This window comes from Megalobrama amblycephala, linkage group LG1 (assembly GCF_018812025.1).
Source record: "Megalobrama amblycephala isolate DHTTF-2021 linkage group LG1, ASM1881202v1, whole genome shotgun sequence".
Taxonomy (NCBI): domain Eukaryota; kingdom Metazoa; phylum Chordata; class Actinopteri; order Cypriniformes; family Xenocyprididae; genus Megalobrama; species Megalobrama amblycephala.
The window spans coordinates 27728345-27753515 of NC_063044.1; the positions used below are offsets into that span (position 1 = coordinate 27728345).

At 36.7% G+C, this 25171-nt stretch overlaps 1 protein-coding gene across 2 annotated transcripts in view; it reads left to right on the forward strand.

Moving 5' to 3' along the window:
- The window catches only part of fam20ca (FAM20C golgi associated secretory pathway kinase a), a 76223-nt gene extending 51425 nt beyond the window's left edge, over nt 1–24798 (forward strand). The window contains exons 5-11 of one of the 2 annotated variants that reach the window (XR_007184499.1): nt 7212–7327; nt 11175–11355; nt 11617–11726; nt 15503–15584; nt 17477–17536; nt 20210–22555; nt 22756–24798. Coding sequence is in view for 1 of the 2 variants with exons in the window: in XM_048187173.1 (XP_048043130.1) it covers nt 7212–7327; nt 11175–11355; nt 11617–11726; nt 15503–15584; nt 17477–17536; nt 20210–20474 (814 nt within the window). In the remaining variant the exon portion in view is untranslated. Of the gene's footprint in view, nt 1–7211; nt 7328–11174; nt 11356–11616; nt 11727–15502; nt 15585–17476; nt 17537–20209 lie in introns of both variants that reach the window. The other variant, XM_048187173.1, reaches the window with a different exon arrangement.
- Nucleotides 24799–25171: the final 373 nt, after the last annotated feature.

Sequence of the window (25171 nt, forward strand, 5' to 3'; positions counted from 1 at the left end):
CGTCTGGATGGGAGCATATGTTGTTCTAGAACTTGGATATACCTTTCAGCATTGATGGTGCCTTTCCAGATGTGTAAGCTGCCCATGCCACACGCACTCTTGCAACCCCATACCATCAGAGATTCAGGCTTCTGAACTGAGCGCTGATAACAACTTGGGTTGTCCTTGTCCTCTTTAGTCTGGATGACATGGCGTCCCAGTTTTCCAAAAAGAACTTCAAATTTTGATTCGTCTGACCACAGAACAGTTTTCCACTTTGCCACAGTCCATTTTAAATGAGCCTTGGCCCAGAGAAAACGCCTGCGCTTCTGTATCATGTTTAGATATGGCTTCTTTTTTGACCTATAGAGTTTTATCCAGCAACGGCGAATGGCACGGTGGATTGTGTTCACCGACAATGTTTTCTGGAAGTATTCCTGAGCCCATGTTGTGATTTCCATTACAGTAGCATTCCTGTATGTGATGCAGTGCTGTCTAAGGGCCCGAAGATCACGGGCATCCAGTATGGTTTTCCGGCCTTGACCCTTACGCACAGAGATTGTTCCAGATTCTCTGAATCTTTGGATGATATTATGCACTGTAGAAGATGATATCTTTAAACTCTTTGCAATTTTTCTCTGAGAAACTCCTTTCTGATATTGCTCCACTATTTTTTGCCGCAGCATTGGGGGAATTGGTGATCCTCTGTCCATCTTGACTTCTGAGAGACACTGCCACTCTGAGAGGCTCTTTTTATACCCAATCATGTTGCCAATTGACCTAATAAGTTGCAAATTGGTCCTCCAGTTGTTCCTTATATGTGCATTTAACTTTTCTGGCCTCTTATTGCCAACTTTTTTTGGAATGTGTAGCTCTCATGAAATCCAAAATGAGCCAATATTTGGCATGACATTTCAAAATGTCTCACTCTTAACATTTGATATGTTATCTATATTCTATTGTGAATAAAATATAAGTTTATGAGATTTGTAAATTATTGCATTCCTTTTTTATTCACAATTTGTACAGTGTCCCAACTTTTTTGAATCAGGTTTGTAAAAACACGTATGTACACAATAAGTGCATTGTATCAAATGATTAATTCTTCATGTCACATAGTAGTTAAAGACACTTAATATAAAGCAGGTCCACATAAATAGCTGATCCAGTGTTTTTGTTGGTTGTATTCCTTATTTTGTATATTTGACTGTTTCAGAGACAAACTGGTACCATCTGAATAACAATGAGATCATGTGACCTTAAGCATTGCCAAGAATTTATGCTTAGCTTCCCACTGTGTTTACTTTGTGTTTACTCTGCCTTTATCTTCGTCTGACAGAAATGTTTGGAGGCGTTTAGATATGACAGGTCTGTTATTTTGTTTTTAGGTGTATGACATTAATGATATGGTTGGAAGAGACAATATCAGATTTTCAATGAATTTGACAATGTCATCAGTATTGTCTGAACTTATTATTTCCCATTTTTCACCCATTATTCTTAGAAATATATTTATTTTACTTTGCTAAGACAAGCATCACTTTTACTTTTACTTTTTGCTCATACTTATGGTTATGGGTTTAAAAATATATAACTTAATAAACTAATTATGTTACATAGATATTTTTGTGAAACTTCATGTTAGTTTTGTGTCACTGACTCTTTTGCCTCCGAAGCTGAAGCTTCCTGTTTGGCTCACAGACATTTTGTGTAACTGCAAATTTTTGCTGTAGACCTTTTATGTTATTATTATTATTATTATTATTATTGTGGCATAGGGGTATTTACACAGCAATCAATAATGTATCTTGCACCTGAATGTTACATTATAACATAAAATTGTCTCAATAGTTTTAATTATTAGGGGCCAAGCACTGTTAGTTATCTTTATCCGTTAGTTTATGCTAATAACTTTTGAACTGATAAGGGCTAGAAACAAAATTATTTAGTTTTTTTTTTATGATTCAGTTGCACCCTATGACGTCATTTTCCATCATAAAAATTTTTCCACCATTTTGCTGGCAACAAGTTATTAAAAGCTTTTTGATAAACCCAACCGTTCTCGAATAATGCGCTGATAAATTCAACGAAGAGCACTTAAAAATGGATGCAAGGCTATATCTTTGCAACGCTTTAGCGTATTGAGATTGGCGTTCCATTCGGAAGGGCTCATCCCTATGCCCTAATCCCTTCAAAGGGTTTACCCTCCGGAGTGAGAGCTTCGAAGGGATGAAGGGTGAAGGGATCAAAAAAACTCTTCTTTTGGAACGCACTTCTGCGTCATCTTAACAAGACAATCAAAGAGGAGTAGATTGTGCAAGCTGCGCCCTTTATTTAACGTTAGTTTATTTATTTATTTATTTTAGGTTTATCGCTTGTAGGCTATATTGTATTTATTTATTTAAACATTTGAATGGACTGATAAAGGGAGCTGTAAAGTATTTTTGTTGAAGTAGAAAGTTTTGACCATAATAATGTACCAAATCTAACTCATATAAATATTAGGCTACAGTAGTACAGAAAAATATTATATATTTAAAATATGTATAAATATTATACATACCTTTATAGTTAATCGAACTCTGAGCCTCCTGTACCCATTCTGTGACGTCAAACTTCCCTGTGCAAAGGATCATGGGGGCCCGAAGTGTCCATCAGTTGTTCCCTTCGAAATCCTTAATTCCGAAGGGCCCTTTGAAGTGGTCAGTTTTGAGCACTTCGGTTTGGAACGACCCTTCAATATGGCAGCCATGATTATTTTCACTCCGAAGTGCCCTTCGGAGGGCGATATATCCAGTTTGGAACGCACTGTGGGTCTGGGTACATGTCATCACAAGCATGAACCGAGGCTACTTGCAGCTTTTTGGGACAGCGCCACCTACTGGTCTGGAGATATGACAATGGTAATTTTTGCTTATAACTTCTGAACTGTTTGTCCAAAAATCATCTCTTTTGATTCAGTGTGGCATACTGAGTCAAATGATAACCATTTTTTCCATGTCAGCCATTTTGGATATTGGCCATTTTGAATTTTGTCATAAAATGCTGTATTTTACGGACACATTAACATATAGTTATGAAACGTAATATGTGTCATTAGCACCATGCCCTGAAGGTACTCAAAAAGATTCGAGACAGCGGCACCTTGTGGTCAAACATTATAATGGAATCTCCAAAAATGCTGATAGCTTTTGATTTTGATTTTGATTTTTTTTTTTTTTTTTTTTTTTTTTTATAAAACTAAATACAGAGAACAATGTTACCAATTACGTCTTGTTCGGCCGAAATTGCTATTCGCCATTTTGAATTTCTTTGAAAACCTACTTTTTTTTTAACTCCTCCTAGACCGTTCGCCCAGTTTTCACCAAAATCAGCTCAAATTATCAAGAGACCATGCCTACAAAAAGATATTAAAAGCTTTTTGATTGACCTGACTGTTCACGAATAATGCCTCAACAAAATTGTTGTCATAATGCCAAGCTGATTCTGAGGTTGTAACTCTGCAACCCTTTTGCATATTGACACCAAACTTTGTACATGTCGTTGTCACCTCACACTGGCCACACAACATTAATTTGGTAACAACACCATCTATTGGTCAAAAGTTATACGCAGTTAAATCATATTATTAGTGGTTGTATTTATGATTTTTCAGCCGTTTTGCCTAAAATAATCTAAAAATGTCTTTAATTATTCATTATTGAAGACTAATAACTCCTCATTATGCCTCATAATGCACAATCAACAGAAAAAGCAACACATAGGCTGATAAATTCCAGAAGCAGCACCTACATTGTTATTTTGCTATATAAATAATGAGCACATCTGAATTCCAGTGAAGCACTGTTTTTCAGTAAATAAATTAAATAAATAGCAAAGTTATTAAGAAAAGTCCATTACTTATTTGAAAGAATTACTTGGATGTTATGTTGTAAATTCAACAACTCTGGTAGTCTTACAGTCTGGTAGCCTGCTTGACGGCTCATTCAAACCCCATTCAACCAGTAACCTTTAAGAGGAAATTCCCCTCACAGAGACCTTCAGTTTGGCTTTCTCCCAGTTATTTCACTGAAAACACCTGTAGGGCTCTGATACTGCTCTGGAATGGATGTGGGCAGGGAAAAAGAAACCATAACCACACACACACAAACACATCTCCACATCTCACATTTATGCACGAGAGCGCTCACACCGTTGTGATGTCAGAAAGCCAAACCAACTCTTATTATATTCCCGCCACTCTGCGCATGTCACTCAAGACTTTTGGACAACGGCCTGAAAAGCACTTAGTGCGATAGAGTCGATACACCTTACGGTTACTCCGAGAGTAACAAGGTGCATGTGAGTGCAGTCAGAAGCCAGAAGAAACTCCCCGCTGACTTTAACAAGAAGTCCCACAGAGAAAGGCTTTGTGAAGTCAGAGAGCTAATTGAGTTTGTGAGACTCACTTGATTTCCTCCAGAACGCTGTTGCTGTCATGTCCATGATGTATTTTATTTAGGAGAGAAAAAAAACACAGTATGATATGCCAATTTATTGTCGGCTGAGTGATAACGCTGAGAGGATGTTTGCTGTTGAAATATTATATTGATATTCCATTAGCGTGAGAGCATGTGGAAACAATTGAATTTTACAAGAAATGTTGTGCTACTACAGTATGTTTACAGAACATAAACCACTTTCACCGGTCAGTTCCTCACTGTTATAGCATATTTCCACAAATGTCTGTTCCTAGAATGCGGTGTTTCCACACTGGACTCTTTGTCGCCTGCGTCCAGAGTGACTTTGCAACTTGCGACCCCTGAGTGGTTTCATCTCAAAGGCTTGGGTTTCTGTCTCTCAGGGGCCGGGAGCCCATGTGTCTTTGGAGGTTGAATGTTGAAAGCGCTCACACCACACGATGTGAGCTTTTCTCCGAGACGGCCCACTGCACACACAGACAAAGACTGAGCTGAACAAACTCTCCAGGGTTGTGCATCTGTTAGAATTGAAACCAGAAAGACTTTTAAGTTACAATTCAATTCCTCTATTTGAAATGAAATGGCAAAAAGGATGCAAATTCAAATTGTGGGTCACGCTGTGTGGCTTTTAATAATAATCTTCACAAAGAAACACGCAGGAGAAAGAATAACAACCACATAATACTAAGACAATACGGAACACAGAACGGAGGAAACTAAGGACTTAAAAACACAAAGAGTGGTAATGAACTGAAAATAAACAGGTGCGTAATTAGAAACTATGGAAACTAATGGGGAACATAGGCAGGCAAACAGGAAAACCAGAACAATGTGATAATAAAACAGAACTGATCAGAACGTAACCATTAAATTGTGATTCAAGTTTGAAATTGAGAAAGTTAAACTGAATGAAATGAAACTGAAAGAAACTATTCTAACTGTTCTGAGTGTAGTTATTAATATTATGTTTAATTTTGACTATGAATATACTTATAAACATGTTTTAATACACACAACATATGGAGTATATTTCCAGAAACTATAGGGCTGTCAAACGATTAATCGCGATTAATTGCAAAAAAATAAAAAATAAAATAAAAAATAAAAGTTTGAGTTTGCATGATATATGTGTGAGTACTGTGTGTAATTAATATGTATATGTAAATACACACAAATTAATGTATATATTTAAGAGAAATATGTTTTGTACAAAATATTTTTAAATTATTTTTAAAATTATTAAATTGTATAAAAATATAAATAAATACATATACTTGTAAATATTTCTCAAATATATATATATATGAATGTGTTTATATATATATATATATATATATATATATATATAAAGTAATTACACACAGTACTCACACATATATTAGGCAAACTCACACTTTTATTTTGCATACGATTAATCACGATTAATCATTTGACAGCCCTACCAGAAACATTCGATATTACTGTTAATTTACCAAAATTTATTCAGACACCTTGAACATTTCATTCATTAATACAGTTTATTCACTATAGTTTTAAAAAAATGGTAATAAAATAGATCTCAGAGTTAAACTGTGTCAGAAAAAAATAATTAATCTTAATTATGTCAGATAACACTTTTACGAAACATGGTCAGGTCAAAGTGTCTGTATAATTTTTGGTTCCAAATTTGTATCAGTTTTACTGGTAGTTCGCTGTATGAAGAATATTTGGGTATAATATGTCACAGTTTACTTTATTTTGCTATCCTCACTTACATAAATGAACTATAGTGTCCTGCACACACTAGTAAAAATATATCAAAAATATAAAAAATGTCTGAATAATTTTTGGTTTGACTGCATATGTATGTTGACCATAGTGTGGATAATAAATATTATATATTTATCTATATAATTTCATTTACATGTAATAAATTAACTTTCATGTAAATTTCATGTAATTTCTACTTACATTTAATACATTTTACTTTAAAAAGTAACTTTAAATATCTTTAGAATCAGGTTTTTGTCACTTGTTTTTAGGCAAAATTGACTTTGTTTTAGAGAAATTCAGTTGATCAGTAGAAGAAAAAATATTCTAAATGTTAAGGGATACAAAAAAAAACATTTAATTATACAAATTAATAATCTATATAATCTATAATAATCAATAATAATCTGTTTTGTGTAATAATCTGTTAATGTGTTTAACTGCAAATCTTGTCTTAGGCTAATAGAATTCCTCTGTTGAATTTCTTTAAATTGAATTCTGTGAATTCCTCTTCCTATAATTCCACTTCATCTTCTTGTGGGGTGTGTGGCCAATTTAATTAAAAATTCAAACTCTGAAATAATTGAAAAGGAGCCAATTCTGACTTTAGCCAACAAGAAAATCTAAATGAGTGAGAAAGTAGAGGGCATTTATATCCTGTGGTGTGTGGCCAGATGCTAAAACGCCAATAAAAGTCTTTAAAGAGCTAATAAAGAACGATCACAGAGGTGTCATAAAGCCAGTGAGTAAAGAGTGGACTCAGTTGCTTAGCAGTAGCACCTTGAAGAAAAAAATCATTACCCAGCCACTTTAGAAATTGCTTTATTCTATGGATTTTCTGCACTCTTTATCTTTTGCTTCCTCGTTATTGAATGCGGCAGAAGATTGAATGTCTGGTGTCACTGTTCTCATAATGTAGCCTGTGAACTGTGCAACGTCTGGATGAAGAAACACCACAGGTGTTACATCTGATAATGCATTGCAAATGAATAATTGACACTGTTGTTTGTTTGTGGCACACAGAATCCTGGATTTCCGGAGAGTTCCCCCGGTGGCCGGCAGGCTGGTGAACATGACACGGGAGATCCGAGACGTGACCCGTGACAAAAAGCTCTGGCGGACATTCTTCGTTTCCCCAGGTATGAGTGGTTTCCGCATGGCCTTTTCTTCTATCCCATCAGGCCACGCTTCCCCCTCCTGATTGTTGGCTTCTCACGCATATAGAGTTCAGCACAAGACAGAAACTGCATCACTACGTGCTAAAAGTATGCAATTCGCTGCCAAATCCACAAAACAATCCACAGCATGAAGTTAGCTAGTTTTATGACAAACTTACAGGTGTCTATGTTGTGTAAAAGTGTTAGCACTTAGCTAAATTTGTTGCACAGTCAACGTTAGCATCTTGCTATACACATTTTTAACTCCACATTTCTTTTTCAACAGCTTAAAAATCCATAGAGAACCATCACAAACAACTGCGGCCAATATTAGCGACACCCAGCCAAGATGCTAGGCTAATTACAGCCTTTAATTGGGGAGTAACAAGCATGCAATAACACACGTGCAGCAAGTTTGGCAACTAAATTACCGACATTTAGATGTTGTAAGTGTTCAGATGAGGCACACAGATTGGCCATATTCTTTCTCTGCAGGGCTATCATTAGCATTCTGCCTCCACTTTTCATGACAAATGTGTTTTTGTGGGAAGGAGTGAAAGGGCTCCTCTTCCCCCGGGGAGCAGTGTCAGGAAACATTTGAAAAAAGGCGTTATACACAATGATTCATCATTGGCTAAACAGCAGCGTTTAATGAGCCCTTGGTGAATCCGAGCATTTTAGATCACTGACATCCTTCGTCACATAAAGGCACATCTGGAAAAGTCACCTATTTCAAAAACATGTTCTACAAACTTTATTAACACTATAAACAAGGTTGCTGCACAAAAGATTGCTGTAGTTGCTTTCAAATGTGTTTACCATCATGATGATGGGGGTAGGGCTGGGCGGTACGATGGTATATAAATGTATGTGTCAACTGTCAACCATGTTTTTCCTACCACGGTAGATGCATTTATGTGGCTATTACTGGGGGCGGCTGCTTTCTGTTGTTTATGTATAAGACTGATGAAGAAACATGGAGTGAAGCAAGAATACACAGTAGGATGTGTCTCAAACAAGTCAAGATAAGGAAATGTAAATCTGAGCAATTCAACTGTTTTGTGTTGTGTGTGTGTATATTGGTTTTATAACAAAATGTGGTTACTCCAAACAGCATTTATAATACTACCCTGTAAGAAGTACACTTTAGCAAACAAGTACTTATTACAGAAATATTATCATTTAAAAGAACATCGTACAAACTGAATGTAATGTTTTGGGACACTTAACTGACATAAATCTCAGCTAAGACCGCTTCACCCAACAGTTCTGTGTATCACTACACAACACCCTTAGCAACCACTCTTAGCAACGTAAACTGTGTGTTCTCAATTGATATTGTTCAATGAAACTTACTGTATTATGTAGAAAAGTATTGTGAGAAAGAGATCGAGCATTTGCATTTTCCTTCGGGTCAGTCCTATGTTCATAATAAAAAATCTGTTTAAATGTACGCTGCAATATCTTGTCCTTTTAACACTTAAGGGGTTTTCCGTGACTGACAGCGCTAGTCAAAGCATTTGTCAGTTACGTCTTGTTCCGTGTTCACAACAATTCAGTCTTTTCAATGTAAAAGTCTTCTCTACTGACTGACACACTCATAAAGACAGTCTTTGCTGCCATCTAGTGGCATAATAATTGTTGCTGTTCACCGTCAGGAACTATTTTTTTCAGGCGGAAGGAAGGCTTTAGTTAAAATTTACTTCATGAAAGTTGCATTGATACATATTTTTTGGCTTTAATATTTGTATTGTGTGGTAACAGTTTTATAAAAGCAATAAGGTACTCGAGGCTAGTGCTCTGCTTCGCATCGTGCCTAACAACGCCCTTCAGCCGTGACTTATTCACGATACAGCACAGCCTCTCGTAACTTATTACTTACTGAAATGAAAATGCATTACATTTTAAATTCATATTATATGCAGTTAGCTGAACTTAAGAGTACTATTTTTGACACTTAAATAGGACTCAAGTACATCTGTATGTGTAATTTCATAATTACTTCTTTTGTCGTTGAAAAGTGGTTAAAGAGTATTGCTGAATGTAAGAATTTATGGTAAACTAAATATACTTAAATGTAATTTCTATTGAATCTTGTGTGCCATGTATGTAAATATATTTGCAATTACACATTTGTAATTATGAAGTTGCAATTTAGAACATTTAAAATTTATCAGCTTTAAATGTACTATCAAATAACACTACAGTTAACATTATAATCAAGTTCTTAACATGTGCTTTAATATCTTAGTCAAGACATCAAAATATGAGTAAAACATGACAAAAGAGTGTTAAACCATATTAATTTGAAATGTACATACTTTTAATTTGATACTATTACAAAGTGCACTTTGGTAACACTTTATTTTAGTGTTCTTGTTACACATGTTACATATACTTACTGTAGTAATAACAGTAAATTATGCATAATTATATACAACGGTTACACTTTAATTTACAGTGCCGTAGTTACATTGTCATTACTCAAATAAGTCCCGAGTACTATTAATTAACTTCATGTACTTACTATAGAGTTTCATTTAGGGTTAGGGTTTGGTTTAGGGTTAGTTACTTATAATTATGCATAATTTACTGTTATGTCACGTAGTAACATGTAACTACAGCACTGTAAAATAAAGTGTTACCTATGCAACTAACCATAAACCAAATACTATTCCTAACCAAATAGTAAGTACATGTCGTTAATTAATATTACTCAGTACTTACACACTTGTACTTAATTACACTGTAACAAGGACACCTTAAAATAAAGTGGGTAACACTTTATTTTACAGTGTCATTGTTACATATGTGACATGTAGTTACTATAGTAATAACTATAAATTATGCACAATTACATGCAACTAAACCAAACCCTAAATCCTAACCCAACGGTAAGTACATGTAGTTACTTAGTACGCTGTACTTAAATGTATAATTACAGTGTAACAAAGACACCTTAAAATAAAGTGTAACCATAAAGTGTTACTTTATTTTTAAAGTGTCCTTGTTACAGTGTAATTATACGATTAAGTACTGAGTAATAATAATTAACTACATGTATTTACTATAGAGTTAGAGTTACGATTAGAGTTTGGTTTAGGGTTAGTTGCTTGCAATTATGAATACTTTACTGCTATTACTATTGTAAGTACATGTAACGTGTTACAAGAACACTAAAATAAAGTGCTACCCAATTCACATGGGTATTGTTACAATATATTTTAATGTGGCCTTGTTACAATGTAATTATATATTTAAGTACTGAGTAATAATAATTAACTACATGTACTTACTATAGACTAGGGTTTGGTTTAGGGTATGCATCATTTATAGTGTAGTACCTACATGTAACATGTGTAACACTAAAAAATAAAATGTTACCAAGTGTACATGTACTGTTCTGTACCATCTGTATTTTCCTACAAATTCAATAAAAAAATGTTTAATATATCATATATACAGTAATTCATAATTTAAAACATGAATAACTAGATTATTTTCTTTCTTTTTTCAAAACTTGATGGATGCACTCCAAAATATAAATTATTTATTCATTACAAATTGATGCATCAGTGAGAAACAGCTGCTCCACGTTATATAAAACTTGAGTTAAATATCTGGGGAGTCCGAAAGGTTGTAGGTTCAAACCCCGTAATGTGTGGTCAATAAGCTATTACCATTGTGTACTCGAAGACACTTAACCCCATGTTACTCCAGAGGGACTTTCCCTTTCCTCCTCTTTATCTTTGTCTCACTAGCAGTCCGTTTTGAGACCCCAAGAACAGTTTTTCTCTTTCCTAAGACCCTTTCTTCCTCACCTTTGCAGCCAACAACATCTGCTTCTACGGCGAGTGCTCCTACTACTGCTCTACAGAACATGCCCTGTGTGGGAAGCCTGACCAGATCGAGGGCTCCCTGGCTGCATTTCTTCCTGACTTGGCACTAGCTAAGCGCAAGACCTGGAGGAACCCCTGGCGCCGTTCCTACCACAAACGCAAGAAAGCTGAGTAAGCTCTTTTTCTCTGCTTTATCTCAGGTCTCCACGCACCACCCCATATCTTCATTAAACTACAGTCTGGCTTTATCAGCAAAAAAGACTACTGCTGTTCTCACTTACTCTCAGAGAAATCCTATCTGTGCCTTAAAACAATGGACCATCCTGTTTGAGATGGCAGTTGTACTCTAGTAGGGTTTTATATGAGAAGGGGCAAAATGCAGCTCAAATTCAAAGGTGAAGTGAGTTTCTTAGTCGTTTTCTCTGTTATAAGGTGGGAAGTGGATCCGGATTATTGTGATGAAGTCAAACAGACTCCTCCATATGACCGAGGCACACGACTTCTGGACATCATGGACATGACTATCTTTGACTTTCTAATGGGTAAGTGTTTGAAATTGTTGTAGTATTCATGAGCCTATACTTGGATCAAATTGAATTGACTCCCATTATTGCCCAGGGAAAAGACAGAGTTCACTGAACACCTTTTGTGACAACATGAACCTATTATTGATGATAACCTATGAATTGTGTCTTCTGAAATTTGTGTAATAGTCAGCCAATCAAATTGCTTAAAATGGTCAATTAACTATACAAAAGCCTATTTCTGCTTTAGTGTGAAAAATAAATAGGGAGTTGTGATATAAAGTTTAAAAGTAAGAAATAGACACATTGTGAAGTCACAACTACAAGAAACAAAGTCAACCTGTATGATAAAAAAGTCAAGAAGTTGTGAGATTACAAAAAAAAAAAAAAAAAAAATCACATTTGGGAAGTGTACAGTCACATTGCAAGCTTTATAAACTCATGTCTCAAGATAAAATAATACATTTGGCAGATATAAAGTCACACTGCAAAATGAAAAAAAGTTACATAGTGAGATAAATGTTTGTATAAAGTCACATTGTGAGATAAAGTCACACTGAAAAATAAAATAAAAGACATTTGGGTGATATACAGTCACTGTGAAATTAAAAAAGTCACACTGTGAGATGTGGTCACATTGCAAGATAAAAAAAAGTTACATGTGATAAAACTGTACAAAAAGTCACATCGTAAGATGTAAAGTCACAACTATATAAAATATAATGTCTCAAAAATAACATCTCAAATATGAGGTATGAAGTCAGGTAAAGTTGTTGTTACATGTACTTACTATAGTAAATTATGAAAAATAACATGCAAATAACCCTAAACATGACTCTAATAATAACACTAACCGTATAGTAAGCACATGTGGTTAATTAAAGGTGGGGTATGTTGTTTTTCAAAAACGCTGTTTGGAAGTTGGTCGGGCCGACACCAATAACAAACGTCTAACCAATCAGCATTAAGGGGTGTATGACGGTCGAGGAGACAGAATGAGCAAGAGGGAGATTTGAAGAAAGACTGCAGAAAGAGAGATGAGACAATATGAAAGAGCTCAAAAAAAATATCACTGGAATGAAGGTTGACTGGGCAAGCGCTTTAGGACCCGCGTCACGCGCGAGTAACACTGGGTTTGAGTGTCATTGATTGTCTGGAGCTACTGTGCTGTTGGCGACCAACAACGATGTTTAGCAGTGTTTATCGTCATTGTTAGTGCACTCGCCTCGCCTGCCAGCAGCGAACGTGCCGGGGTTCGAGAGCGACTCGGAGAAGCGTGGTTAGGATTAGAGGGTGAGTTTTGGAGGCGGAGCAATGAAGAAAGGGGTGGGTTTGTTTAGGTTGATTTCAAATATCAACAATTTCCAACAGCGTTTTTGAAAATCTACTTACCCCACCTTTAATATTACTCTGTACTTAAATGTATAATTACAATGTAACAAGGACCCCTTAAAATAAAGTAAAACCTAAAGTCACATTGAAAGATATAGGCCTGGTTTCACAGACAGGGCTTAGATTAAGCCAGGATTAGGCTTTAGTTCAATTAGGACATTTAAGTAGCTTTTATTAACGTGCCTTAGGAACAAAAAAATGTGAATCTTGAGACAAAACAATGACACGATTTTAAGATATGTCAGTGCAAGTTGCTTTCAGTTAAACAGCTCAAACATGCATTTTAGTCTGGGACTAGACTTAAGCTTAAGTGAAACTGGGGGATAAAGTTAAAACTGGGAGATACAAAGTTACATGTATATAAAGTATAACTTCTCAATTCAGAGAAATAGTCACAATTGCAAGATATAAAGTCAGAAGTGTGGGATGTAAAGGCTTGAGTAGTGATCAGACTGTGGGTGGTCTCTGGGTGTGTCGTCTGAGTTTGAGAGTATTTTGATCCCGTCATCTGCAATGGCCCTTGAGCGAGGCTGTTCTGGTGGGATTTACCCTGTTCATCATAAGTCCATGCTGTGCTTTTTTATACACTTATACACTGCCTTTATTTGGAGAGGACAGTAGAGAGCAGACAGGAAAGCATTGGGCAGAGAGAAGGGGGCAGAATCAGCAAAGGACCTTGAGACAGGAATCGAACTTGGGCCGCCGTGAACGCATTTGCACCATATGTCGGCGCTATAACCACTAGGTTATTGGCGCCAACACATGCTGCTTTTCCATGGAGACATTGTGTGAATACACTGGAAACAAACTCCTCCAGGCCTGGTTGTGTGGATAAATATAGATATTGATTCAAGTGTTAATTCATTAGTCATTAACACAACTAAAATGATCAACTGAAGAACGTTTTCATATGTGTGTGTTTTTTGACACATCAGGGTTTATGGCTCATATATTATGATATAGTGAGAACACGGAGCTCAAACTCGAAGATAAAAAAACACCTCAATTTTATTCAGAGGCCCAAACTGAGCAAATATATGCATTTTGGTGCAGTTGCTGATATTTATGACAAAAAATAAGATGAAATTCTGATAGCTTGTAATGTAAATCAATGAGGTCTTTATAACAGTACAGCAGATACTTCCATAAAATGCATATAAATATCAGTTGTCACTCTATATTTCCCAATAATATGTCTTAGCAGAATGATATTTAAATGCTTAGTTATATTATCAAAGCTCTATGGTTTTAAAGCATATAATGCAACACAATACAATGATGATTGACAGATGAACAGATAACGTTCCTCAAAAGCCTGATGGATCATATTTGATAATAACATTTTATTATTTTTCTAATATATAATCAAGTAAACCTAAAAAAAAGCCCAGTAAGTGTTCATCGTGAAGTGTTACTAACAATATCAAAGTGATTCTTATGTTAAGATTTCACAGCCAAAATACTTGTATACTGTATATACAGTGATACAAAATACTGTATCATACAGTATGAACTATCAATCAGACGACTGAAGGAATGTAGTAGATCGTGTGCAACAGGTTGATAATTTAGAAGCATTAGACATTTGCGTGTGTAATATGATACAGTAGGCTTTATAGGGTTAATTTAATTAGAATTTAAAGGTCCCGTTTTTCGTGGTTTTTTGAAGCTTTGATTGTGTTTATAGTGTGCAATATAACATGTTCATGTTTCGCGTGTAAAAAAACACAGTATTTTTCACATAATTTACTTATCTGTATACCGCTGTTTCCACTGTCATAAAAATGGGCTGATGACTTCCTTGTTCTATGAAGTCCCTCCTTCAGAAATACGTAACGAGTTCTGATTGTGCCAACGGTTCCTGTGTTGTGATTCGACAGCAGTTTAGCCCACCTTGCCCGGAAAGGTCACGCCTCTTACCATAACGTGGAGATGCACGCGCTCAGTGTTACTGTAAACATGTCTTTAATTTTACCCTATCAATTTGAGCCGGAATCAGACCCGGTGATTGGACTGCGGGATGAAAATAACAGCGTTTCGACGACATGGCGACAAACACACTCTACAAACGCAACTCTTGTGTATTCCTGTGGGCGGAGGTTAGTCAAAAAACTGTTTTAGTGACGTCATTAAAGAAGGAAGTAGAGGGATGTAGTCCAAACTGGCCGTTCGATGTAGGCGACTTCTGTTAAATAAAATATCTCGCTTGGCATTGAACTTTGAGCTTTAACATTTTACAGATTTTATTTATACTCTAACAACAACATTACACACTAACTAAAGTTTGAAACATGGGATCACGAAGAACAGGACCTTTAATTTTTATCAGTAATGAACATTGCTTTAAGTTATATATCCCACACCCTTTTCACTCTCCCTATCTCCATTTTTAAATTGAACAGGCAACATGGATCGTCACCATTACGAGACTTTTGAGAAGTTTGGAAATGAGACTTTCATTATTCATTTGGACAACGGCAGAGGGTAAGCTGTCTTTATTAATGTGTAACATCCTGTCCGTCCTTCACAGCCTGCTCCTCAAAGCTCCACGGGCACTTCCTTTTTACACCGAAACCATGGAAACAGAGTGCTTCTGTCTTAAGAGGTGTGAATATGTAGATGCGGAGCGGAAGGTCAGATTTATATGTCGTCGTGTCTCAGGGTGAAATATGTGTGCAGTTGAAGGGCTCGCAGTGGGTAGAAGTCACACAGGTGCTCGCACAGATAAAGGATTTTGATTAAACTGACATTCTGCTTGACCGAAGAGGCAGATTTTTTATTCTCTACATTTGTTGCTGAAGTAGGCCACTGTGTAGTGCTGTAGGTCTCTCAATTCCAGAGTAATTTAAGGCCTGGCTTAAATTTGCACTTATTTTCTTCCATTTGTGTGAAATACAAATACTGAATTGAATTTCTGATGGGGTTTTACTACTCTTTATTTGCTGGTATTTTTGTTGAAGTTACTGCTCTGTCATTAGTTGTGTTACATATGCAGTTTTGCAGTACAGAAATAAGGATATAACACTAAATGTAAGTTATAGCCTCTGAAAAACACATTTCAGCCCCACTGAACCGCATATGCAATGCATTCAATTTGGCACAGCAATATAAAGTAATAGCGAAAGATGAATGTATATCAACAGAAGGTGATTTCATGTTTTGAACTGCATTTACTTTGGCCTGAAAGTGTTGTTCTTCTAATTTAAGCTTTTATGATTGCTAAAAGTTGAAATAAGTTTTACACAATGCATATCATGTGTCTGATTTCCCTGAATCCTTTGAATATCATACTGGACTTGCTAGTACTAGTATGTTGAAAATTGGCTATTGAGCATCTTTACCGTTATGAAAAAGAAGTACACTTTTACAATATATATATATATATATATATATATATATATATGTTAGAAGAAAAGATACTTGAAGATAAATTTAATGTTTTCATACACTTAATTGCATGTTAATTCCAATAGTTTAACTTTTTGTAACCCACTTAAGTAGAACTTAAGTACATCTTTAAAAATATGATTAAAGTTACTGCTAAAAGCATGGCAAAAGTTTATTAAAATTCAAAGTAAAACTTTTAAAGGTGCAGTGTGTAATATTGACAGCTAGTGGATGAAATGAGAACTGCAGTCCAAATTCAAAATATATTGGAGAGAGTCGTTTCCCTCACCACCACCTCCTTAGACTTGACGCTCACACGTGTTGCCAGATTGAGGACACGCAACAGAAACAAGCATAATTTACAATGAAAAGCGAGTTGATGAGTTGATTTATCCACATTTTAATATGCCTCATAGAGCTTTTTAGATGGATGTTGAGGCTTGAGGTCATGTAGAATCTGTGATCTCTGACCCAGTTCATTTGCTGGCTTCCGTGTCTGCAATACGCTGTGTTTGCCGCCAACTGGCAACCCCGGGTGTCAAAACACTATTGGATAAATTGGCAGTGGGCGGGATCAAACAGACCAAAAACTGACTTTCCGACACGGAACACAGATTTCAAAGTAGAATAAATGACTGTAGCATTGTTTTTCAGAGAAACAAGTATGTGAATTTCCTAAATATCTGCAAACATATTATGGTATTTTTATATTTTAGTACAGTCAAAAAATACATACAGCACCTTTAATTTGACATAAAAAATGCACTTTTTAAAAGTGTACTTAGTCATGAAAGTGTACTCTCTTTAAGTACACTTAAGTGGCCTTTTATTTCACTAATATTATCTGCAAGTGCAGTTTCTAAAAATATATACTTTTAGGATTTTAAGTACACTACAAGTGCACATTCAATACAATTAAGAGCACTTCTTCACTATTTAAAAATATAAAATTTCATACTTTTGACTTCTGTTTCTTTCCAAACCCTCAGATTTGGAAAGCATTCACATGATGAAATGTCCATCCTGGTCCCTTTGACTCAGTGCTGCAGGTAAGATTGTTTTTTCTCCTCTTTGAGACAATTCTTGAATTGAGGAAATAGCCTCCCAACTGAGAGAGTGACTGCAGTGCAGTAATTCAGTATAGCACTGACACAAACACATCCTGCTGTCTGCTGTGCTCTGTTATTGCAGCCATAGCCTTTATTGCACATTTACATTTATTTCCTGTGGCTGATGTTTTCTTGCTAGAACAATCTATATGAATGGTTGCAAAAAACACTTTCACACAAATTTGCATATTTCTACTCTGTATGCTGGTCAAGGTACAGACCCCTTTGTTGCTAAAATTCTGTCATGGTTAGCATGTAGCTAAATGTATTATTCTAAGAGGCCATTTAAACAGAACAAGTTTTTGCATTAGACTGCTACGTTTCCATTGTTTTTTTCTATGCAAACATGCGCTTGATGGACGTCTTTGACCTTTTAAAAAAGTGTTCTTATTAGTAGTAGTTTTAGAAGTACATTCTACTGTACCATAGTAATATATTTATATCGTAATTCCTTCAAGTGAAACCAAACTTTTAATTTGGCGGGTTGTACTGAAGACACTTGAGTTTCTGTGTGTATCTGATGAAATGTAATGTTGGAATGATAGTGAAGTGTCTCTCAGAGCAGCTCTGGAGATGAAGTTTATGTGTTCATGTCCGCATATACTGAAAACCACGAGAGTTGCGTGTGCTTCGTTATTTGTAGAACATGAAACTGCACCATTCATTCACACAGAGACACGCAGAACATACGGACTTCATATTTAAATAGCAGTTTTTTTGTGCTTTAACTCTTTCCCCACCAGAATTTGGTTCAGAATCATGTTTTTGTCAAAGACTACATCTGGTTCAGATTCAGAATGGCAATCAAAACATAGATGGAGTAGATCATATAATCATATAATATACACACACAATGTGATGTAATACTACCAAAACAATTATAATCATAACCTTTATCTCCATACCAAAATTTTAGATGGCCAGACAGTGATTCATCTTTTATAAATTGTTAAAATGTTAATGTCTGTCCCGCTGTGAGCTCGGAGACTGTTGTGTAGACTGTAAGTATTTTTATTTGTATAAACACTTAATATGAATAAATAGTGCTCATTAACGGCCGTCGCGATGGCATTCTCAAGTGAAACAAGTCGAGGCTTGGACCCAGAAATGGCGTTCCTTACGTCACAACTTAACAAGTGGATAACAGTGAAAACATGGAAAGCAGGGAAGTGTTGTCTCATAAATGACGGAAATTTCCGTCAGTAGTGGGAAAGGAGTTAATATTCACAGATACTAGCCCATATCGCAGTTCGATTGGGTAAGTTTGCCGATTTTCAACCCACTTTGTGTTGTTACAATGTCAGTAGTATATGTAAATGAACGTTTCATCGCTCTCTGTGTTATGTGGACCGAGAAATTCCCATTTATTTGTCAGCAAACGTCCAACGGATGATGTAAAGTGCTTCACCCTGCGGACTTTTTGTGAAAACTATAGATTGGATTTTGATGACAACATACCCAGTGCATTATGGGTGCTGAAGTTTTCCTACCTATTTGGCAATTGGGAAGACAACAGCCCTTTTTCTTTGTTTTCTCTAGTCAGGTAGCACTGATTTAAATTTTTCCCGCCTTTCTACCGCATAAGCAGCCAAGTTTTATTGAAAGCCCATATACCAGCTGTGAATTACCCCTTTAAAAGATTAGTCCACTTTCAAATACATTTTTCCTGATAATTTACTCAAGGTTTTTGATGAAAACATTCCAGGATTATTCTCCTTATAGTGGACTTCAGTGACCTCCAAATGGTTGAAGGTCAAAATTACAGTGTCAGTGCAGCTTCAAAGGGCTTTAAACGATACCAGACGAGGAATAAGGGTCTTATCTAGAGAAACGAAAACTGTAATTTTGACCTTTAACCATTTGGTGCCCATTGAAGTCCACTATAAGGAGAATAATCCTGGAATGTTTTCATCAAAAACCTTAATTTCTTTTCGACTGAAGAAAGAAAGACATGAACATCTTGGATGACATGGGGGTGAGTAAATTATCAGGAAAAAATTTTATTTGAAAGTGGACTAATCCTTTAAGTATAGATTCCTAATTTTGATTTATTCATCAAAAATTTGCCAAATTCCATGACATTCCGCATTAGAATGTCCCAATTTACACTAGTGTGTTTTCGTTTTAAAACACAGTTTTTCTACGGTTACACCTGTCGTTTACACTACACCAGCATTTTCGAACCTCGAAAATGGAGACTTTCGAAAACACTGCAGACCCCGTTTTAGTTTGAAAACGCCGGGGTTGCATTTCAAAACAAGGACCAAAACAAAGACTTTTGAAAACGATGGCGTGGCTGTCCACTTTCACTCTGCAGCCATTGTGCAGTTAAACTCTGCATTTTTTTAATACTGCAGCTATATGTTTACACTTGTACTTGCATGCCCAGTGTGCATGAACGGTCATGTGACACCCGTTTTTGGCTGTGTAGAAGATCGTTTCTGAAACGCTGTGGAAACGTCATTGTAGATGAGGATCATTTTAATTTTAAAATGCCGTTTTAAAACAAAAACGCACTAGTGTAAACGGGGCCTAAAGCTCTACATACTAAACAAATTAGAATGCTGCAACCTCACCATAGTTGTAACTATTAGCGTTCTCTCTCTCTCACAGAGTGAAGAGGTCGACGTACCTGCGGCTACAGCTGTTGGCTAAAGAGGAGTTCCAGCTGAGTTCTCTGATGGAGGAATCGCTACTGCAGGACCAGCTGGCGCCCATCCTCATCCAGCCCCACCTGGAGGCCATGGACCGCCGATTGCGCCTGGTGCTCAAGGTGCTGGCCGACTGCGTGGAGAAAGAAGGCTTCCCATCAGTGGTGGAGAACGACCTAGATGGACAGCCCTCCTCGCACCACCACCAGGCGCACGGAGGGAGGTAGTGAGGCCTGAACCTCGGTCCCTGTCAGTCAGTCGCCCACCATGAGCCCCACCAAGGCTTGTGCTCGAGTCACACTCTGAATTCAGTGAATTCCATGACTAGCCACCAATGCCTCTGAGGAGCCAACCTATCCTGTGTAGATGCGTGATATGGATGTACAGAGACTAGTTATCAGAGGAACGCTGGGATGAAAAAGTTATATGGTTTCTGGATGGCCGAGGCTTTTGTTTGAGCTGTGCTCGCAGCTGAAGAACAAACTTTTCTGTTGCATCCTGATTTGTTTGACAAGTCTGCTTCTATAATTTAATACATTTGCATATTGCCGAGTGTACAGAAGACTTTACAGAAAGGGACCAAAGTTGGAACAGAGATCTATATATTCAAGTACACAACTGTTATTTACTTTGCTCATTTAGGTCTTTGACATAAGGGCACGTAAACGAGCTTTAATGACAGTGCTGCAGTGCAGTACTACTGTGCAAGGACACTTAAACACATCCTTCTCTGTACATTCACAATTCAGCATCATTTCCTGCCATCTGAACTAAGCCATCGTTTTAAATCTCACATCGTGCCATCAAGCCTTCAGTCATTCGGCACATTTGTTGTTTCATTTAGGGAAATTCAGAGGTGAAGTGCACACTTCATTTAAGGTTATTCAGCGGTGAACCACGTGTTTAAACATCTTCATGGAGAATGAGAGAATGACGCTGATTGGTTGTTCAGGTGTCCTGTGCCCGCAGTCAGTGTTTTCCATCTCAGGTCCCATGCTGAATACACCTGCTTTCTTTTAATCAGAACCTTAAGGACAAGCTGATGCTATGCTAGTGGAAGTTCATAATGTTGTTAGTCGTACTTCACGCTGAACCTATCTCGTGTCTCATCTGGCTGAGTGATTTCAGCGGTTGATTATAGAGTAGGGCACAGGCTTGAGGGAATGAAACAAACCAATTGAACATGTTGGGAACTGACACTTTGTCCTAACTAGGGCCCTCTTTACACCTGGTATTAAGATGCGTCTTGGTGGATCGGATCACAAGTAGATGAGAAAGACATTCCCATTTACACCTGGTGTTTTAATTTGTCTCTTTTGAGAGGAGGGTCTATGTATGGGCTTTTTTTGATCTTTCAATCTAATATTGTGAAATAAGATCGCACAATTTAAATATGAACGTAAAAGGAGATAACGGAAAGTGATACGGAGAGCAGCAGCTATTGTTTCTGCTCTGATAGACCACAGCGAACTCTGTGAGTGGGTGTTAGAAATTAGGAATGGTGAAGAACGTTGTGCTTGGTACTTTTTTTGTCTTTAATCCAACCGACCGGGTCTTCAACAAAGTTTAAATCCCGTCTGGCGAGCACGCATCCCATATTGTTTATGCGTTGGGTCTGTAGGTGGAAAGTAGATGGTCTTTTGTGGCTGTTCGAACACATTCAACCGCATGAGCATCTACACTACGAAAGCAATCTGGTCGAATGCGTTTTCGAGTACATCTGGAAGTGGTCGAAAGTGGACAAGGTTTCAGACCCCGTTTACACCTGTATTTAGTGTCATCCACTTCAGATTGACAAAAACATCTTAATACCGGGTGTAAACAGGCCCTAGAAAACATAAAGTGTCAGGTCCATAATATGTTTTTTGTTGTTTTTTTTTTATCCCAACCGGTTGAGAACACGACTAGTGACAAGACATTTAGTTTTTTCTGGTCCTAAATCCTGCTCCACATATGTATTATGCTGCGTTCCATTCACAGTCAAACATGGGATATTCATACTTGACATCTTTTATCTCTAATTCTCCCCTTAGTTTTGCAGGTGTTGCATGATCTATGAAGATTTGTCCTAGAGATCAAACTGGGGAGGTTACATGATGGTACGCAGTGCAAGCATTTGCTGTTCTGCGATTGTAGACAGAGATGATCACTCATAGTGTTTTACACACCTGTTTCCTCGGAACTCATTAATGCATTTTAATAACTTATATTGAATGTTTAGCTGTAACTGTGTACATCTCCCTGTGTGCCACCATGCTTGTGTGATTATACACCCATATCTATGTGCACAAAATCTTCTTAAGTTGAAGTTGGAAGTGGTGCTCTATTGCGGTGTTTCCCAACCCTGTTCCTGGAGGAACACCAACAGTACACATTTTGAATGTCTCGCTTATCTGAACCATATATTTCTGGTCTTGGAGTTTCTACTAACGAACTGATGAGTTGAATCAGGTGTGTTTGATTAGAAAGATTTGGAAAATGTGTACTGTTAGTGTGCCCCAGGAACAGGTTGGGAAACACTGCTCTATTGCACTTTTCCAAGTAAGACATTGGAATTTTCGACTTTTCGGCAAGTTGAAGGGAATTCATATATGTTCTGGGGCCGGATTCTCAAAAATGTTTTTAAGAAAGAAGGAATTTCTTAACTCTTTCCCTTTCAGCATTTACTAAAAAGCGTGTCAGACAGCACATTGTGAACAAAAAGCTGAGAAAATTACATTTTTGTGAAAGATTCAGAACGATGATCAAAACATAGATGGAGTAAACGGAGTCCATCAACATGCCCAAAGATTGCAAGTTTTCTCTTTAGAACAATCTTAAGAAAAACAAAAAACATTATTAAATGGGCTATATGTAGAATTCAGAAACCCTTGTTATTAGCGACACCGGTGGCCATTACGTGAACTGCAGCATTACTTATTGAACTTATTGTTCGTGCACACATAATGCACAAGAGACTGAACATGATTCAAGGCCACGATATACTCAAGGCGAAGTTATTTTTCGTTCTTCGATTAGAAGTAAAAAGTAGTTGGAAATACCTTTGCAGCGATATACTGTTAACATACATCCTGACACCATATATGCTGCTGAGAGCGACGTTTAGATGAATATGTGAATACTGCTACTTTCCTCTCAATAACAATGTAAACACACAACAAAAATGACAGCGGTGAGAAATGGCGATGTGGATATGTTTGCACCAGCTCTGCAGTTCACCGGCATCGTGTCGACAGGTTAAAATTACATTGTTATGATAGTTTGATTATAAAGTAGCCTATATTTAAGACTATAGACTATACAGATTAATCCCTTTTCTTTGCAAGACACATTGACATTACAGTACAGTACAGAATTGCTCTTTCGGCATTATCTTTAACATTGTATAAGCATTCATTTCACATGTCATTGAACGGAGGAGAGGTTCTCAGGAGCGCGAGTAACCGTAACATCCTTTGGATTTTCCTTCACATAAAAATCAGTCTACAGGCTTAGACAACCTAAAAAGTCTGGGAGGGTCTTGTTTTTTAACGTTTCGTTATAAGCTGTTCACACGTTGGCAGTAAAAAAAGTGGTTAAAACATGATAATTCTTACATATTGCCCCTTTAAGAAGTTTTTTAACTTTTATTTTTAAATCTTATTCTTAAGAATGTGTCGTGAATCTGGCCCCTGAATAGCAAATTACTTGCTGCTGGAAAGTGGTTGGTGTAATGGTGATAGATCATTTTATTTTTCAGCATTAGTCACATATACTGACTTTTCACAATTGCGTTGCTCTGTATAAAACGTGTTTTCAGTGCTCACTTATTTTGTATTGTGTAAACTACAGCCAAAAAGGCAATAGAGTGCCTTTAATCTTTCTAGCAGTGGTAAGTGCCACTTCCAGTCTCATTCATTCACTCATATTCCTGCCAAAACATTGTAAAGAAATTTTAGTTGGTCTCTAAATGAAACCTTTCTGAAGTAGTCAGTCATGTGTGTTGTATGTTAAAAGCTCACATTGCTATTTATTAAGAGAGAGTACATTTTTGAGGAAATCTTGTGGGGTTTTAGGTCATATTTTGCATTTGAGATTATTTTTGCGCTTTAAATGAAGTCCCTGTTCCTCGCAGGCATTGTAAAGATGATTTGATAGTCTGACAGCTCTGTGTAAAGTGACATTATGGCTGAATCTTTTAAGAAGGGCCACATGTGTTTTGTGTTTAACCCCAGTGCCTGTGCAATGCTCAAGAAACTTGAATGTTTTGGGATTATTCACAAACTGACCTTTTAGTAGCCCATGGCCTGGTCTCAAAACAGTTTTTTTTTTTTTTTTCAGTGAGAAGTGACGAATTATAGGATGGTCAACATTTGTGTTAGCCAAACAGAATCAAAAACGTTCCCAATACTCTCAGTGTTTCTGTAAATATCTGTAAATATGGTACGTTGATCCAAAAGGCTGTTTTTGGAGCAAAAATGCTTCAGTTTTCTTTTCATCTCTTAAGCATTGTTACTGTGAAGATCTGTTTGCAAAATGATAAAAGTGTGCAATAAATGAAGCTATGTTGTTGAACTCTTTTATGTGTAAAACGCAAAGCAAATACTAATTGTGAAAGATCGAAAACTTAAATGAATGTTCCGGGTTCAATACAAGTTAAGCCACGGTCACACTGGGCATGCTGTGACTTATCAATCTTCTATTGGTCACACTTATCTCATCTTATTGTGATACGAATTCGAGTTCACCAAATTAGAACATTTTAATTGCTCCATAGACTTCCATTGTAAATGCATTATGGTAAATGTGATTTTACAAACTAAGGGATTAATCGAGAGTGGAATTTGCTGTCTTTGGTACTAGAGCTTAACTTGTATGAGCCTGTACGATTTCATAAAATACATATAATACATAAAATGAAGAAAATATCGTGGCTGCATTTGAA